Consider the following 18,838-nt stretch of genomic DNA (forward strand, 5'->3'; position numbering starts at 1 on the left):
CTGCTGCTGCTGCTGTATCATCAGACTGAGAAGTTAATCCGTCAAACCACTGAATGAAAACATCTTCCACTGAGAGCCACTACTTGCAAACTGATGTGATTATCAGTATGAAATCATGATTACAGTAAAACTGAACTGAGCATCATCCCAAATGATGCAGCACATCCAATCTGTGTGGTCGTACTCCACCTGCAGGTCAACAAGGGGAACTACACGTCAGCGTGTGCATAATCAACAAGTGTCATTTATTTATTTATGTGTGTTTGAGAAGAAATAGCTACATAAAGTACTACAAATTAATTGTGTGTATGTTTGAGCCTGGATTCATCATTTAAACACATTAAATCCACTGTCTGTTACATTAGTTTCAGAGGTTTTGTAGGAATAGGGCAAGAATACATTCTTTATTATGATTGGACACATCTGAAAACCACATGCAACTCTGAAGGCATCACATGTGAATCTTCAGAATAAACACAATGTGCTCCTGGATGTTTTCACAAATGAAATGACATGTGACTTTTCTGTACGAGTGGGGCAACGTGAGAGCCAAAGCAGGTGGTTGTATGTAAACAAAAATCAACATGAATTTAATGTCACCCAGACATCAGACACATCATTATCCTAATCATCTTTTTTATTCTTATATATTATTATTATTTTATTTTTTTTACTGAAATAATAAGAAATACTAAATGGTTCTTACTGAAAAAATATAGCCGGTGACCATGTGACTTATTAAAAAATAGAAGAAATTCATCTTTTGCATCTCTAATTGCTTGTCACCGAGTTCACCTACAATTTTTTATTTTTTTTATTTTTTTTTATTTAGCACGAACAATATCATTTACAACAGCATGGACAATCATCATGACTGGGATGTGCAAAGGCGAGGTATGAAACCCAAAAGGGCTTATATAAAAACCTCACCCACATATTCAAAAACCAAATTTGTTACAGGTTAAAAAAAATAACATAGGAAATAATTAAACAATAATGAGAAATAAGTTAAAAAAAAAAAAAAAGTACAATAGAAAGATAATTCACCTCCCTCAAATGCATCAAGGCTGAAAGTCTATTGATCAAAACATGAGAGGCTATCTTGATTAATTGTTTTACTATTATTATTATTATTACTATTTTCTTTCTTTCTTTTTTGTTTTTCTCATATGTGTCAACTTAGATTATATAAATCCGTACGATAAACCCCTCGTTTTCATGTAAAGTAAATCAGGAAATCAAAGTAAGGAATAAAAACTATATGTAAACTATATTTCCCCACACATCTGGATTAGCTGTAGTTCCCGTGGCGGCCGGAGGGGGGCAGCAGCAGCTCAGTGAGCCACAAACACGGCAGCCGTAGAGGACGAAGAGGAAGAAGAGGAGGAAGAAGAGCAGTCGACGCAGTTCAGCCAGACAAGCGCTTCTGTTGACAACACCAGGTAAACAGCCTGTACGGGGTTATTATTATCGATTATTCATAGTTAACTTAACGTGTCGTGTACGCGTGTGTGTTTTATATGTCGTGTTTAAATGTTGTCACTGTGTGTGTGTGTGTCTGTGTCTTTTCCCAGTCGACTCGTTGTCATGGAGCGATGCTTTAGGTATGAAGAAGCAGAAAAGCGCTTGTTATCGAGCTTCTCCTGTTTATCTGCTTCAGCTTCACTGCCATTTAGTTTGCTGCCGTGCTTTTTGTTTTATTTTATTTTATATATAGATATGTATAATACAGTTTCATGTTACTGTATCAGCAGGCTGTAAAGAGACTGTGGGATTAGACAGCAGTAGCTCCTGGCTCGGTGACAGAGCGACAGTAGGTGATGTGTTAACTAGTCCAGACCCAAACCAAGCCACTGTCTGTCAAATAAGGACATATCCAGCTAATGATATGTAAATATATGGTCTATTTAGCTATTGGTAATCATTATGACAATTAGACATATTATTATTATTTTGTCAACCTCTATCTGCATGTTTACATACTCTGTAGACCAAAGGAAATGACAGGATAGTTTACAGTAGTCACTGAATTAATGGGCCAGTCAGGCTTTAATGAAACCTTTAACATACTCAAACAGGGGAGATCAGGGATGGTTGTAACATTTTTGACACTTCTATTTGTATCTTGGAGCCATTTTTTAAAGCCAAGTGTGGTCAAAACAAAATACAAACTAGTTCCATGTGTCTGCTGTGAAATGACAAAGCTATTATCTCTAGGCTGGTGCAGACCTAAAAAAAATCTTAAAGGGATAGTAGCATTTTTTTAAAGTGGGGTTGTATGATCTACAAATAGCCCCTAAGTACTTTAATTGCAGTAGCAGACTCTCTACACTCCTCCCGTTAGCAACGCCAGCCCATAGCCCTGCCCAGAGATTGCCCAAAGAAACGGCCTATTTTCGTGGCCTAAAAGAGGTTTTACCTAAAAAAACAAAAAAAAAACACAGTTCCATTGTTCACTATAATACAATTTTTTCCAGCCCCTCAAAGTCAAACCTCTTTTAGGCCACGAAAATAGGCCGTTTCTTTGGGTCCATTCACAACAATGTATGTTGTAAATCTCTGGGCAGGGCTATGGGCTGGCGTTGCTAACGGGAGGAGTGTAGAGAGTCTTCTACTGCAATTAAAGTACTTAGGGGCTATTTGTAGATCATACAACCCCACTTTAAAAAAATGCTACTATCCCTTTAAGTAGACAGGTGCGTTGGAGCATGGGATTGGAGTCAACAAGGAAAAAAGGGTCTCCCGCACACTGTCCAATCAATCACTTACTAAAAACTTTATTATAGAGGAAACAAAGTTTCGGTTCTCAGGACCTGAGGACCGAAACGTCTTACACAAGAATACAGTGAGTTACAAGGCTGTTGTGTAGAATTTGGTCCTGTGAGTCATGAAGCCTCGCTGCTATAGATTACTGCTGCTTTGACTGCATGCTACGCTTTAATACCGTAGGATGAGATAGACACAACTTAGATCAGGAATTCACCTTTTAGTTTCTGGAGGACACATTTCTGGTTCTCACTGTCAACACAGGTTAAGGACCATAATATTTGATTGCATGTAATTCTGTGTGTGCATCTTCTGTCCATGTTTTTTTTATGAGTTGCGGTTGTTTTCACTTTCAGTTTCAGTTTCATACCAGAAGATCTCGGTTGTTGTCGCAGTAGAAGCTCTTGTGTTTCTGCTCTGTTTGGTTTCCACATCTCCCTTCTCTCTCGTCCTGTGTGAAGTGTCAGCAGGGATGATTCTGCCCCTTGCACGCCACCTCCACCACCACCGCCGACATCAAACCCTCCTCCTGAAGTCCCCCCTTCTCCTCGTCATCCCCCTCCCGGTCCTCCTCCTCCCTCCTCCTCCTCCCCTCTGCCGCCCCTGACTCCTCCTCCCCGGAAAGCGAGGCTGAGTTTCGTCGGAGCCATGGTGGACGTCAGCAAGTGGCCTCTGTTCTCCCTGCTGAGCGCCGAGGAGCTCGCCACACTCCGGCAGGCCTGTGTCTTTGGAACCTCCGCTAACGAAGCCATCTACATCACCCACGGAAACGAGGTGAGGAGAGTGTCCTAGATTACACCGGCGCATCACATGCATCCACATCCACAAATAGCATCCGATTCATGTTGCAGCAGCAGGAGCCGTCTGTGTCTCAACGTGTGGTTCTTCATCTCCAGGTGTTTGTGTTTGGAGTGAACTGCAGCAGCTGCCTTGGCACAGGAGACAGCCTGAGCACCATTGTGCCCAAGAAACTGGACTTCCTGCGAGGGAAGAAGGTCGTCAGCCTGAGCTACGGCAGCGGACCTCACATCCTGCTGGCCACAGAGGGTAGTTAGCTCATCATAACACTGCATAAGTAAAATGCAGAGTCGCCCTTTAATTTACAGGCTGATAATTATGTGATAATATCAAGAAATAGTCAAGAAATAACAATTAATTGTGTAGTAACGTCAAGAAATAGCCTAGAAATAAGAATTCATTGTATAGTAATGTCAAGAAATAGCCTAGAAATAACAATTAATTGCATGATAATGTCAAGAAATAGCCTAGAAATAACGACCAATGTCATAGTAATGTCATGTTTTTCATAAAGGCAAGAGATTACACATGCTTTTCGTTCTTTTAATTTTTGCAGACGGGCAGCTGTTTGCTTGGGGCCACAACGGCTACAGTCAGCTGGGAAACGGGGCGACCAGCCAGGGCCTGTCGCCGGTGCTGGTCACCGCCAACCTGCAGAACAAGAAGGTGAAGGAGGTGGCGTGTGGCTCCCATCACTCCATGGCTCTGACTCAGGATGGAGAGGTAACACCACCGCTTCATGTTGGAATTCATAGTTTTGTTTTGTTTACGCTTTGATTGTGTTTTCCTATTGTTACATGTTTTAAGTAGAATAGTTGATCAGCTAATGGGGATCCAAATAGAATAAATCAAATCAAATCAAGTATGATACCTCAGCTATGACTGTGTTGTGTACTAATCTTCTATCGCTGACATTTGGACATGTGCACATCAATGATGAGTCATTGATTTAGAAGGAAACAGCCTGTTACAAGAACATGGTGCAGCTGGTGCATGGAAAAATACTTAAAGAAATGTCAGTCAACACATGAATGACACTGGATTTTATCTGAATGAATAAAAACACTGGATTTAGACATTAACGTATTTACATACACCTGTATTTATGTTTGTTTTTTTCTCTGTATGGTCACTTGAACACCTGAACCTCCTGTGCAGCTGCGGTCAGACTAAGCAGCTTATTTATTAACCCTGAGGCATTAGAGCTAATTAGGCTCCGTGTGTGCGCGTGGTAATCAGGAAGGAGGAGGACGCTGTTGCTATGTGAGGTGTGACTGTGAACTGTGAAGCTTTTTTAAGATGGTGCCTCTATCTTCTCCATTCTCCAGGTGTTTGCGTGGGGTTACAACAACTGTGGGCAGATCGGCTCCGGCTCCACAGCCAACCAGCCCTACCCCAGGAAGGTGACGGGCTGCCTGCAGGGCAAGAGCGCCGTGGGCATCACCTGTGGACAGACCTCCTCCATGGCGCTAGTCGACAACGGGGAGGTGAGGACGAAGGCATCACGGGGGAAGCTTTAAAGGAATACTTCACCCAAAATCGATAATTCAGCAATTTTTCTACTCACCGTCATGCCAAGGAAGGGTTTGGAGAACTTTCAGAGTCATCAAAACGCTTTAGGAGGCTTTTCGTATAACGGCGGCGGATATAGAGTTCACTTTTGAATGGTCCAAAACACACACTATGAAACATCTAGATACCTCCATACTGCTCGTCTGTACTGACCCAAGTGTCCTGAAGCCGCCACATGAAATTTCACGCAGCTACTGGGAGCTACTGCTACAACAAGGATAAAAACAGAGATCAAATTATTATTTTCTGAACAACTTTTTCATGTGGCGGCTTCAGGACACTTGGGTCAGTACCATAGACTGTAAAAAATATGGACGTAGCATCCGTGACGTCACCCATTGGTTTTGGGGAGTCGTTTTTGTGACTCCAATATGGCGGCCTGAACAGCGCCATGTTGGATTGGCTGGCCGAGAACCCGCCCACTGGCCTCGAAGCAGCGGTCTCCGGACCTGTCACTCAACGTTTCCGCGCCCTAATTGGCCAGAATTTTAACATAATAACAGTAAAACGGTAGAGTTTTTAAAAAATTCACCCCCCTCAGAGTGTGTGCGGGGGTAGAAACTATCGATTGAGACCAAAAAACGTGCTGACACCAGGTTTTGATCATGTTTATTGAGGATGTAAAGTTGGCGATTTTAACATGGGGGTCTATGGAGAATGCTGCTTTCTGACACCAGCCCCCAGAGGAAGCCGAGGGGATTGCAGTTTTTTGAACGCTGAAGTGAGCTTCACTTCTCAGTCCGACAACTGCCCCCTTGGTCAGTACGGACGAGCATTATGGAGGTATCTGGATGTTTCATAGTGTGTGTTTTGGACCATTCAAAAGTGAACTCTATCCGCCGCCATTATATGAAAACCCGTTGCCAGCCGGACCCCCCCTGGAACTCCCAAAGCGTTTTGATTGATGACTCCCAAAGTTTTCCAAACCCTTCCTTGGCATGACGGTGAATAGATGATTGGTGAATTTTATATATTTTGGGTGAAGTATCCCTTTAAAGATCGGTGTGAAATCTGAGCTTCATATATTAAAGAGGGGGGGGTTTATGTGTATCCAGGTGTACGGATGGGGCTACAACGGCAACGGACAGCTGGGTGTCGGTAACAACGGGAACCAGCTGACGCCCTGTCGCCTCACCGGCCTCCAGGGGCTGTGCATCCAACAGGTGAGCCAGCAGGCTGTTGTCACGCCGACTGCTCGTCAAATTAACCCAATGACTCAACGACTCATGTTTTACCCTTTTATTTTATTCTATTTTATTTTATGTTATTTTATAACCACTGTACATTGGAGTATCTTACATACGTTCTTTGATGTAGATGACAATCCGATTGTGCAGATTTAATGTAAGTTTTTGTTGACTTGTCTTGTCTTTTTCGTATTGTGATTGTAGATGTATGTTTAAATGTACTGGTTTTAAATGTGGACCCCAGGAAGACTAGCGATGCTCTACTCTAGAGCACAGCTAATGGGGATCCGAACAAATGAAACAAGTAATAGAGTAGGTAATTGGCAGCTCACACCGTTACACCCTGCTCTTCCAGATCGTGTCGGGCTACAGCCACTGCCTGGCGCTGACGGATGAAGGGCTGCTCTACGCTTGGGGCGCAAACACCTACGGCCAGTTGGGCACCGGCAACAAGACCAACCACCTCAGCCCGGTGCAAATCCTGGCCGACAAAGAGAGGTAGAGGAGCCGTCTCTCCCATTCCTGTGTATAGACTCCACCTTCCTGTTTCCTGCCCCCTCACTTCCTCCTGGTCTTAAGAGGTGGCGCGCAGAGAGAAGGAAGTCGTCTTCCCTCCATAAACACAAACTTCAGAGCCGTTTCCACCACAGCAACAACAGTGTTTATACATAGAAACACAGCCTTTGTGTGTGTCTGTGTGTGTGTTAACATGCAGCTGTGTCTATTGATAGGATCGTGGAAGTGGCCGCCTGCCATTCAACACACACCTCAGCAGCCAAGACGCAGAGTGGCCAGGTACACAAGCAGCTCATCTTGTCTACAGCTGTTTAAAGGGATAGTTCAACATTTTGGCAAATTGGCCCATTGCAATAATCCCTATAGTCATAGCAGTGGGTTTGTTACCTTTAATTCTCGGTGCAAGCTGTTTTTAGAACGGCGGAGCAGAGCCGCGAGCTGCTCAGAGCTACACTACGGAGGCTCATGGGATTTCTTGGTTTCCCTCATCAAACTCATCAAATACACAATCCAACAACTCCACAACGCTCTGGTGGACAAGTTGTGACCTGCACATTCACCACGCTATGAGATAATAACACAACGTTACCAGACAGAGTTGTTTTAGAGGGAAATTCATGCAAAACCGCTGATGTGCGTTCCCATTGGGGGCAGTTTTTCATCGAACAGTCTCTGTATTTACCTCTAAAACAACTCTGTCTAGTAACGTTGTGTTATTATCTCATAGCCTGGTGAATGTGCAGGTCACAACTTGTCCACCAGAGCGTTGTGGAGTTGTTGGATTGTGTATTTGATGAGTTTGATGAGGGAAACCAAGAAATCCCATGAGCCTCCGTAGCGTAGCTCTGAGCAGCTCACGGCTCTGCTCTGCCGTTCTAAAAACAGCTTGCACCGACAATTAAAGGTAACGAACCTACTGCTATGACTATAGGGATTATGGCAATGGGCCAATTTGCCAAAAATGTTGAACTATCCCTTTGAATGTTTCACATGAACTGAAATTGAACTGAGGTGGTATGATGTGTTGCTCCAGGTTTACATGTGGGGTCAGTGCCGGGGTCAGTCCATCGTCCTGCCTCACCTCACACACTTCACCAACACCGACGACGTCTTCGCCTGCTTCGCCACACCCTCCGTCATGTGGAGGCTCATGTCACTGGGTAAAACACAGAGAGAGAGAGAGAGGTTGATATTGTGTGTGTGTGACTATTGTCTTTGTTCACAGTGTTGTTGTTGTGTTGTGTTTTTTTTTTCTGCAGAGCATGACGACTTCCTGACCGTGGCCGAGGCTCTGAGGAAAGAGTTCGACAGTCCGGAGACGGCCGACCTTAAATTCAGCGTTGACGGCAAATGCATTCACGTTCACAAAGCTGTGCTGAAGATCAGGTGAGTGTGTCAAAGAGTAGGGGTGGGAGAAAAAATCGATTCACATAAGTATCGCGATATTTTTTTTGATGACTTTTAAATCGATTTTTTACATTTTTATATTGTGCAATGTGCATTTGTTCGCCTTTTTACATACAGAGAGTCCAGGTTTTTAAAAGGGTTTAAGTTCACTTTATAATGGAGTATGTTAATTTATAGGCTCCTGCAGTGTTTGTGTGCAGATACATGTTAAAATGTAGCAGTTTACCTCAGTCTATATCTCATTTTGTCAGAAAGGTTTCAGAAGCCTGTTTTTTCTATACTCTTTTATTTTTGCCTCTTTTATGCAGTCCAGGCTTTTGAAAAGAGAGTAAACATATATATTGCTGCTGAATGAATCTTAAAAACTGACTTATGTGTATTTTGGGGGAAATATGGTTCCTGGAATAGTCTGTAGACAATCATAATCATTCAACTGTTTCACTGGTGTTCAAAATGCAGACTAAAAATCGAGAAAATCGGCAATATCGTAGAATCGCAATTTGAATCGAATCGGCATCCAAAAAATCGTAGAAAAATCGAATCGGGAGAAAAGCATATCGTCCCAGCCCTATCAAAGAGTCAAGTGATGTCATATAAAACAGACAATGCAGACAATCCCAACAACAGACACGTATTGATCCCCTGTGATTGGTTTTTTCCAATAGGTGTGAGCATTTCCGATCGATGTTCCGCTCCCAGTGGACGGAGGACCAGCAGGACGTGATCGAGATCGGACAGTTCTCCTACCCCGTCTACAGGTCCTTCCTGCAGTTCCTCTACACCGACACCGTCGACCTTCCCCCCGAGGACGCCATCGGTCAGCGCTCACTCACACACAACAATACAACGCACAGCGATCTTTCACTTTTTTTTTTGTCTGGTTTGTGACGTGTTGTCGTTGTCGTTGTTGTTGTGTGTGTGTGTCTGCAGGCCTGCTGGACCTGGCCACCTCTTACTGTGAGAACCGTCTGAAGCGTCTGTGTCAGCAGATCATCAAGAGCGGGATCACCGTGGAAAACGCCTTCACCCTGTTGTCTGCCGCCATCCGATACGACGCAGAGGTGATTGATTGATCGATTGGCTACTTATTTCTTCTCTTGTTTTGTTCTCTCTTATCACAATTTATCTCTTATTTAAAGCAGAAGTAAGCAGAATGTTTGTGTTGATATAAGTCTTAAATAGTTCTATCTTCCGACAGCAATCGCTTACATAGAGTGTTTGGTCTGAAACACGGGTCTGTCAGTCACTCTGCTCTGTTGTAAGCCGAGGAGAAAACTTTCCTTGTATCCTACAACCTTTATCCAATGAGGAGAGAGAACGGCATAAAGGGGCGGTCCTCTCTGTGTGTGCAGCCAAAGGATGCGTGTTTAAACGTTCACAGATATATAAAAAAAAGCCCTTTCCTCTCATGTCCATCAACTTTATCAAACATCTCCCGAAAGGAAAACATTATTATTATAATAACCTTTTATTTAAACTCGGAAATATATTGTGGAGCAACCTCATTTACAATATAGCCGAGACAAAACACAAAACGTTTGATACATACATACAGTAAGCATATCAGAAATACCAAAAAGTAAAAGTGACAAAGATAATCTGAAAACAGAGAAGTCTAGTTAGAAGCAGCAGCAGTTGGAGGTAAAATAAGATGCAGTTATGGATTTAAATTGTCCTAATGATAAAAGTGTGGTAAGTTTCAGATAGTTTTGCAGCTTATTCCAGGTTGCAGGTGTTAACTATTGGAGTAAAATTGAAAACTCAACCACACACATGTAGCTGCTGGACATACACTGATTATTTAGACAGTAAAATAAGCTATATTTAGTTGATAGTATCGTGCAGTAATGACGGTAATGAAACTGATAACGTTGCTATTTTAAGATATTACTGCCCAACCCTAACACACGCTGTACCCAGCTGTGTAAACTTCCTCTACTGAGCAAAAAGAACAAGGCGCCACCCAGTGTTCAGCCTGTGAACTGCGTGGACGGTTTCACATTCCCCTCTGTTCTAGAAACGACAGCCACACTGAGCCGTTGTGTGTTTGCTGCTGCTGCTGCTGCTTTGTTGTCTCCAGAGAGATCGAGTCAGTTGTGTAGTTTCTCTTCTGTTCTCTGCATTATTATTATTACTACTACAGATTTTTGTTACATATTCTCATCCGGCTCTTTATTTATTATGTGTCTCTCTCTCTTTTTTTTTTCTCCAGGACCTGGAAGAGTTTTGTTTCAGGTTTTGTGTCAACCATCTGACTCAGGTGACTCAGACCGGAGCCTTCTGGCAGGTGGACGGAGCGATGCTCAAGGAGTTCATCAGCAGAGCGAGCCGCTGCGGAGCCTTCAAGAACTGAGTGGTACTCCTGTGTTTAGTTTTTTTTTGTTTTTTACTACAAACCACATTCTGACTAAAGGATGTGGTTTGAAAAGAAAACATCTGCTCTGATCACATTCCTGAGAGAAAAGCTACAGTGCAGTTGATTTATGCATTTGCATTTGCTGTTGGCACATAAAGCAGCGTCATTCATCGAGATACTGGACCGGATCAGCACTTCCTGTGGAGTCACTATACAAACCAAACTGTATTCTGTACATGCTGTGTGTGTATACTTGAATTTTCGCTTCTTTCCTCGAGCTTAAATGCACTAAAACACTCTTCTTCCCTTTATCCTCTGGGAAAGTTCCCTATTATGCGAAGACCAAAGACCAAGAGGGAACAGGGAGCAGTGTGTTGTTGAGTGACAGGGTTTAAAAGCTGCCCACTAGTGATCAGATGTTAAAACCCACAGGTCTGAGGTAAGGACTCACACTGGCCAGGACACTAGTATCACAGTATTTAAACTCATCTGAGTCATTTTTAGTTTTCAGGCTTTTGCGTATTCAGGCAACACTACCCATATGAAATGTCAAATTCACACTTAATGCTCTAAAGCTGCTGTGGACGAGGACGAGAGGTGTGTGATATTTTCCTTCTCTGTTGCTAAGCTCTTCCTGCCTGACGTCCATGTTTGCTCTGTTGCACTTTAAGAAACTACAGTTGTTTTGTTTTTTCAGTAAAAACTGTAACAGTTGAAATAGTTTCAAACCCCTGTGGGAGAAAAGAATAGAAAACAAAGTCAAAGGATTTAATTTTACATTAAAAAGCAACAGAGGGGGCAGTAGCTTTACCAGTACATTCCTTCATGATTTATTTAAGTAGTTTTGCAGATACAGTGAGAATGCACTGGACTGAACCCGCACAAACACTGCAAGCTAAAGCAATACACGCTTTGAGTCAGTAGAAATAAGTGTTTTTCATATTTTATTTGCTTCAGGGTAAGATTACAGGTCTAAGTTCCTCCTCTCTGCTGCACCACTACATGTTGTGATGATCTAGGAGGAGTTGGAGGTGAGTTCAGGTCAGTAAGTCTGCTGAGGTTCAGTTTCCTCTGTCAGGTTTCTATTCCTTGATGCACTCAGATGGTTGAAAGAGGACGTTTTATCTGGTTTGAACTTGAGTACCGCCTCAGTTTATTATTATTATTATAGCACAATAAATCAATAAATATAGAAGCTTTGAATTTAGGTTTCTGTTTTAATGAAATGAGGAGCAGGTTTACACTTTTTCTTTTTTATATGAAAACTGCAAAGCAAACTGGAAAAAAACCACAAAAAAAACCAAACAAAAGTGTTGTGTTAAGATGGAAATCTATTTTTGTTATGCTTTCTTAAGCTTTTATTTACATAGGACCAGTTTGTTAAAAAAAAAAAAAAACAGTGCAACCAGTCATGCATCAGTTCAACTTTACAGCAGCATTACAATTGTGCTTTTCTTTTGCTGTTACATATCTGGCAAGTGTTATTTTACTTTGTTTTTATATTCAGTTTCGGAGTTGATATGATTCTGTGAATAAATAAAGGACTGTAAATCTAATTTGTTCCCATTTTCATGCATATTTTGTACTAAGTTAGTTTATTCTTACCCTTTATATTAGGTTTCAGACGTTGTTGCATCTAATTGTTTAGTTCCAAAGTTTTATATCTATTATAATACAACCTATGATATTTATATATGACTAGTCAGTACTCATGAGTCAGGTTTTCATTGGAAAAACTTTGGAAAAATGAAACCTAGGAATAAACTGATGTGCAGTCCAGCTGAGGGGCTTTTTCGACTTCAAAATAAGAGGCTTGCTAAACTTTAGAAGAACCATAACGAGTATCTAGTTGAACAAAAATAATTAAATGAAGTGGATTGAACACCACATAAATACTATTCTTGCTTTTCGACGTTTTGTGATGAGTCTGGAGCAACAAACGTGACTGTAGTTGGAACTTGGTGCTTTTATTTTTTGAGAGACCGGAAATCCTCTAAAGCGGGCTAAATACCCCGGAAGCCAGTGACAGCGCTGCAGTTTGACAGCTGTCCTTGTCGGGGTGTCGGGGTTAAGTTAGCCCAGGTCTGACCTCATTACACAGCGCTGGTCCGGGTGAATGGAAGGCAGCGAGACCAGGAACCGAGCCGATGCGGGCCAATCCGGACCGAACCGGGACAGGAGAGACGGCAGCACCCAGACCGACAGCAGAGGTCCTCGTGAGTAGCTAATGTGTTAGCTGAGCTGCTCTCTGCTTCTGTTTACCAAGAAATAATATGTATATTACCCCTGTTTATTACATAGTATCACATTAACATTAAAACACTATTATGCTGTTTATTTAAAGGTGTACAGAAAAGAAAATTGAATTTGAGCCCACTCTGGATCATAAAATTAATGTAATAACTCATCTTTCAGACGATGTAGGCCAAACTTTGTGCAAAATTCTATTTTTGAGTAAATCCGGGATGAAAGTGAGGTTTTTTTTTCCCGCATTGGATAATGCAGGCGCACGGATTATACGTCAGCCTGTACACGATTCACCAGCCACTGATATTGGATCCGTCATCCGTCATTCAAACGTCTGAGACACACACACACACACACACACGGAGCTCGGTTTCGCCCCAAGCTTTGAATATCCCGCCCGCTCGATAACGACCAATCAAATTCGTTTTCCTTACTCGGGTTCTTTTCTGTACACCTTTAAATACACAAATAAAACAAAATCATATTAAATGTGTAGCAGCTTTAGTTTGCTCCCTGTGTTATGATCCATTTTTAGACTGTATATATTCACAGATTATAGATTTTATTATAATAACACCTGCTAGAAATAAAAAGTAACCAGTTCATGCAGTTGTTCCAGTCAGTTTTGATGGTTTTGGTATTTAGATTTGATATTAGTTGTGGTTAATTCTGAATACAGACATGATGTTTTTCCTGCTGCAGCTGTAACATCTGCATTTATCCAGCAAAGTGCAGCATCTCCTTTATCTCCTCCTCCTCCTCCTGCAGGTCATGGCTCCAGGTTATCAAAGGTCAATCTCTTCACGCTGTTGAGTTTGTGGATGGAGCTGTTCCCTCGGGAACAACATGAGGAGGACGAACACACACAGGTCGCTGCACAAACACACACACGCAAACACAGTGATAGGTTGATGATTGCATCTTTTTATGCTCTTATCTTATCCTTCTTTTCACATTTTTACCAGATTTGATCTTTATTTTATGTTATTTTATTTACGTGGTTTAATTTTGATGCTTTTTATCTCACTGTTTTTAGATTATATTAACTCCATGTGTCAACCTTTTTAAGGAGCATTTCTTAATTCAATTTTATGAGATGAAGGGTATTGTACTTTATTTCATATCTTTTATCTTATCTCACTGTCTTCGTCTTTTAGTTTTTAGCTCCAGTGTTTCTTTGCTCTGTGAATGATGAAAAGTGCTATAAAAATAAATAAAGTTTAAAGGGATAGTTCAACATTTTGGCAAATTGGCCCATCGCGTAATCCCTATAGTTTTAGAAGTAGGTTCGTTACCTTTAATTGTCAGTGTATGTTGTCTTTAGAGCAGCGGAGCAATGGGCCAATTTGCCATAATGCTGAACTATCCCTTTAAGTTTATGCACCACATGATGTATCTCAGTCAGGGTGAGTTTGATTCTGATTGGTCCGTGCTGCTGCTGCAGGAGCGTGGGATGGGGCTGGTGGTGGTGCGGGACAGCAAGGTGATGGGACTCCACTGCTCGGGGCCTGAGCTCCACGCGGGGCAGGCGGCCATCATCCAACATGGCCCCCGCTTGTCTGAGTGCCAGCTGTTCTTCTCCAGGAGACCCTGCGCCACCTGCCTCAAGATGATCATCAACGGTGAGGAGCAGATTGAAACCATCTCCGATTTGAAACGATGCATTTTTTTTTTTTTTAATTTCTCTAACTGTCGTCTCTCCTCCAGCTGGAGTCAGTCAGATCTCCTTCTGGCCTGGAGACCCTGAGGTCAGCATGCTGTGCTCCAGCATCACCGAGGAGGCCGCGCTGGACGCCGTGGCGACAGAGAAGCTGAAGTCCAACAGCCGGCCTCACATCTGCGTGCTGCTGCAGCCGCTGGCGCCCGGCCTGGCTCAGTACGTCAGCGAGACGTCCACAGGCTGCGACTTCATGGAGAAAGTGGCCGACGATGAACCAGAGCTGAACGCAGAGGAACTCTACAACAGGTACAACACACACACACACACACACCGCTTAAAGGGATACTTCACCCAAAATAGATAATTCACCAATCTTCTACTCACCACGGAATCTGGATGTTTCATAGTGTGTGTTTTGGACCATTCAAAAGTGAACTCTATCCGCCGCCATTATATGAAAACCCGTTGCCAGCCAGACCCCCCCTGGAACTCCTAAAGCAATTTGAGTGCATGCCGTGTGCTCAGTGGAAATCAGGCCTGTGCTTTAATCAGCGAATCAAACATTAAAGCAGAAGTAAGCGATCCGGTCGTTTTGGCTAATGCTGCGTTCCAGGCAGGCTTTTGAAACCGTAAATTACAGCTTCATGTCACAACTTACGATTTTGTAGCGTTCCAGGCAACCCACTCGTGTTTTTCCGACCTGTTTTACCTGTGAAAGTCACTATAACGGCCACTCGTAACTTCCGACCCGTGAACCATGCCGTGAACTCGTACCAGATCGAACTGGTACGACTTCACAGGTCGGAAAAGCACGAGTTACGAGTTGCCTTGAACGCACCATAACTTCTTGTCAGCCGATGGAGTTAGCAGCCCCCGCCCTCGTCATGGATCTATTGGTCCTCGTCCCTACGCCACCACATTCACGTGCATCCCTTGGCTGCACACACAGCCCTTCATGCTGTTCTCTCTCCTCATTGGATAAAAACTGTAGGATACGAGAAAAGTTTTCTCCTCGGCTCAGAGCAGAGCAGAGTGACTGACAGACCCGTGTTTCGGTCCAAACACTCTATGTAAGTGATTGCTGTCGGAAGATACAACTATTTAAGAATTATATTAACACAAAAATATCGCTTACTTCTGCTTTAAATATGCTGAATGTCTTTCATCTGCAGCCGATAAATCTTCTTCATTTCCCACACGTCACATTAGTTTCAAGTCATCAGGAGCTCATGAAATATGCACGCGGACTAAAATGTGCATAAAGCGAGACTGGAGCCCCTTTGAAGTTTTCTCAAACTACAATGCACAACGTTTCAAAATCTGCATCATCATCATCTTCATCTGTTTTTGTTTTTATTCTGCGTGTTCTCCAGAGAACGACTGAGACTCGTGAAGGAGTTCTCCAGGCGGTTCCTGCTGGCCACGTGGCAGCAGCACCAGGACATGTTGAGGCGGATGCATCTGGAGAACTTCTGCGTGGAGCCGTACTTCTCCAACCTGAGGACCAACATGAGGCAGCTGGTGGAGGTTCTGGCTGCGGTGGCGGCCGGCGTCCCGCTGCAGCGCCACGGCTTCTACAGGTCGGGAACGCTCAGTCGACCACCAGACCACTGCTTCTGGTTTTTATAGACGCTTGTTATAAAGTTGTTTGTTTTTGTCTTTCAGGGAACGGTGTCCGACCCCTGAGACGTCGCCACCTCTTGAAGGAGTCTCCCAGGAAGTGTCTCGTCACTGCATCATCCAGGCTCGGCTGCTGGCCTACAGAACAGGTCTGCTCGGCTTCTCTTTCCTTAACCCTCTGGGGTCTCTGATCAGATCACATGAGGTCCTCAAAGCGCCGTAAACATGAAGCTACAGCACCTTCCAGTCAAAAGTGCGTCTTTGAAACTCTCTCCAGTTGTTGAAAAGTTAATCTCATTGGATTTTGGATAATGGATCGGATCAAATCTTGAGAATGGGTTGTTTCAAAACTAAAAACGGATTCTGAGATCGGATTGGATCACGTTATCCAATCTTGTTTTTAATCTGGATCAAACCCTCAGTTTGTGTTGTTCAAAACTTTTTGGTAGCATTGGGATAATTTGATCCAAAAAAAACAGTTTTATTCTGATCCCAGCAGTTTGGTGGATTCAGAAACAGAATGTGATTTCAATTCAATTCAAACTGGTCAAATAATCAACATATATACATTGATATTTTGCACCTGATTTTAAAATTTTAGTGAAAAAGTAAATAAAGTTAACTTTTGATTATTCCACAAAAAAAAAAATCCTCAACTACTGGATAATTAAATGAAAATTGAAATTTGTATTTTACAAATACCCGAGCTGTCTAACTTGGATCGGAGGGGGGGGTTATATGTTGTTTTTTCAATTTAAGTTTGGTGTTTTGGCCCATTGTGTTAATAAAGACAGTTAAAGTGGAAAAATAATTATCAGATTATATAGATGAAGTTGTGCTGAAAACAAAGATACCAAGTGTGGGTATTTAAAAAAAAAAAGTATGTGGTTTTAAAAGACAAAATCAACTATTTATTATAAAATCATTCAGCAATCAGCAGTCATGATAATTCATCAATGTCTTCATTGTATCATCACAATGAGTAAGAATGAGTGATGGTGACTCATGTTGTTTATCTTACTGTCATTTATATTTCTGACACTTGATTATAATAATGTTGAGGTTGTTTGAAGTAGCTATGCAAATAAAAATTTGAGTTGAGTGTATGTGAACGTTCAGGTTTGACTGGATGACAGTGTGAACCACATTCTAGCTTTAGTGACAGATAGAAAGGTCATCAGTCGTCTAGAAACCTGTCAGACGGTGATGTGAGTGACAGGCGTTTCCTTTTGAACATTTCTTTTTGTCACATTTGTCAGCAGCTTCTCACTCTAAGAAACTTGTGCTTGTCATTCCAGAGGACCCTAAAGTGGGCGTGGGCGCTGTTATCTGGGCCAGAGGAGTCTCGGTGAGCTCGCCTTAATGTCTCTCTTCAGTTTGCTTTTCTTTTTTTCCCTTTTTTAATAACAAACATAAAACAACACATACAGTATTCAACAAAAAAATACAACAAAATATAACATATTCAACAACATACATCTACAACAAAACATAACATATTCAACATAAAACTACAACAAAACATACATCTAACAACATAGAAATAGATCAAAACATATAGTCAGTATGTGCATACTACATGTCTCTCAACTTTTAATACATACACCATAAATTCACATCATAACTCAAATAAATAAATGATTAAGTAACTCAGAACTCAAAACAAAAACAAAAGAAAGAAAAAAAAACATTAGACTATATTAAATCTTCATCCCAAGTTTTTGTTATTGCCAAAACTTCCCATCTTTTTATCTCTGTTTTCTGTTTCTTGTTTGTTTTTTTTGCAGTATCTTTGTTGGCAAATAATGATGTTTGATGAACAATATGAAATATCTCACATGCTTTTTTATTTCAGTTTAGTTTTAGTGAGTTTAACAAGTGATGAAGCAGTTGTAGTTTAGTTTTTATTTTTGAGGAATTGACTAGTTTTTATTTCATCTTAGTCTTAGTTTTAGTTTCTGATTCACTTTAGTTTTTTTTATTTTATTTCAGTTAATAAATAATCTTTTCACTGCTCGTCTTAGATTTAGTGAACTGTAATAACTCTGGTCTATGTGTCACTTTTTTAAAAGCTGAATAAACCCTGAACGTAACGCCACATCCTGCAGGCAATTAGCATAGCTTAGCATAAAGACTGAAAGTAAAGGGAAACGGCTAGCCTGACTTAACGACCTGCTCTCTGGTCCCAGGCCGGCTGTGACGGGACGGGCCGTCTCTACCTGGTGGGTTGTGGGTACAACGCCTACCCGGCGGGCTCCCAGTACGCAGAGTTCCCCCAGATGGACACCAAGCAGGAGGACCGGCAGAGACGCAAATACAGATTCATCGTCCACGCGGAGCAGAACGCCCTCACCTTCAGGTCAGAGCCGGTCCTTGAACGCATCATCACCATCAGCAGTAAAAAGCAGTTGGTTGACGGTTTTGTTCATCTGCAGGACTCGGGAGATCAAGCCCGGGGAGCCCACCATGATGTTTGTGACCAAGTGTCCGTGCGACGAGTGCGTCCCGCTGATCAGAGGAGCCGGCGTCACGCACATCTACACCACCGACCAGGACATGGACAAAGACAAGGGAGACATCTCCTACCTGAGGTTCAGCAGCCTGAAGGATGTCAGCAAGTACATAGTGGGTTCACACCTCACACCTCACACCACTGAAATCTGCCCAGGGACTACAGGCGGAAATTAGCAATTGCTGCTATAACCTGGC

At 42.4% G+C, this 18,838-nt stretch overlaps 2 protein-coding genes across 3 annotated transcripts; both read left to right on the forward strand.

Moving 5' to 3' along the window:
- Positions 1-1,314: 1,314 nt before the first annotated feature.
- Positions 1,315-11,077, forward strand: LOC146990636 (RCC1 and BTB domain-containing protein 1-like). 2 transcript variants are annotated; one of them, XM_085796391.1, is made up of 14 exons: positions 1,427-1,442; positions 1,575-1,604; positions 3,228-3,540; positions 3,663-3,813; positions 4,121-4,287; positions 4,893-5,051; positions 6,192-6,299; positions 6,679-6,821; positions 7,055-7,118; positions 7,873-7,999; positions 8,099-8,225; positions 8,912-9,063; positions 9,177-9,307; positions 10,459-10,774. In XM_085796391.1, exons 2-14 carry the CDS (start codon positions 1,588-1,590, stop codon positions 10,597-10,599), a joined length of 1,800 nt encoding a protein of 599 aa, XP_085652517.1. In that variant the 5' UTR covers positions 1,427-1,442; positions 1,575-1,587; the 3' UTR covers positions 10,600-10,774. The 2 variants fall into 2 exon arrangements, with proteins under 2 accessions (XP_085652525.1, XP_085652517.1); XM_085796399.1 differs by lacking the exon at positions 1,575-1,604 and having other exon boundaries at positions 1,315-1,442; positions 10,459-11,077.
- A 1,535-nt stretch (positions 11,078-12,612) lies between these two features.
- Positions 12,613-18,817, forward strand: cdadc1 (cytidine and dCMP deaminase domain containing 1). Its single transcript, XM_085804286.1, has 9 exons — positions 12,613-12,818; positions 13,618-13,718; positions 14,294-14,471; positions 14,557-14,815; positions 15,883-16,089; positions 16,175-16,278; positions 17,428-17,477; positions 18,319-18,488; positions 18,565-18,817. Exons 1-9 carry the CDS (start codon positions 12,719-12,721, stop codon positions 18,815-18,817), a joined length of 1,422 nt encoding a protein of 473 aa, XP_085660412.1. The 5' UTR covers positions 12,613-12,718.
- Positions 18,818-18,838: the final 21 nt, after the last annotated feature.

Source organism: Trachurus japonicus, chromosome 2 (genome assembly GCF_045865225.1).
Source record: "Trachurus japonicus isolate A0001 chromosome 2, Traja_1.0".
Classification (NCBI taxonomy): domain Eukaryota; kingdom Metazoa; phylum Chordata; class Actinopteri; order Carangiformes; family Carangidae; genus Trachurus; species Trachurus japonicus.

Excerpts from the sequence above, each read along its gene's own strand:
- LOC146990636 (XM_085796391.1), top strand. Across the intron at positions 6,300-6,678 it reads AGGGGCTGTGCATCCAACAG|ATCGTGTCGGGCTACAGCCA; the intron begins GTGAGCCAGCAG and ends CTGCTCTTCCAG. Across the intron at positions 7,119-7,872 it reads CCAAGACGCAGAGTGGCCAG|GTTTACATGTGGGGTCAGTG; the intron begins GTACACAAGCAG and ends GTGTTGCTCCAG.
- cdadc1 (XM_085804286.1), top strand. The coding sequence starts at position 12,719 with ATGGAAGGCAGCGAGACCAGGAACCGAGCCGATGCGGGCCAATCCGGA. Across the intron at positions 12,819-13,617 it reads GACCGACAGCAGAGGTCCTC|GTCATGGCTCCAGGTTATCA; the intron begins GTGAGTAGCTAA and ends CTCCTCCTGCAG. Across the intron at positions 14,472-14,556 it reads CCTCAAGATGATCATCAACG|CTGGAGTCAGTCAGATCTCC; the intron begins GTGAGGAGCAGA and ends TCTCTCCTCCAG.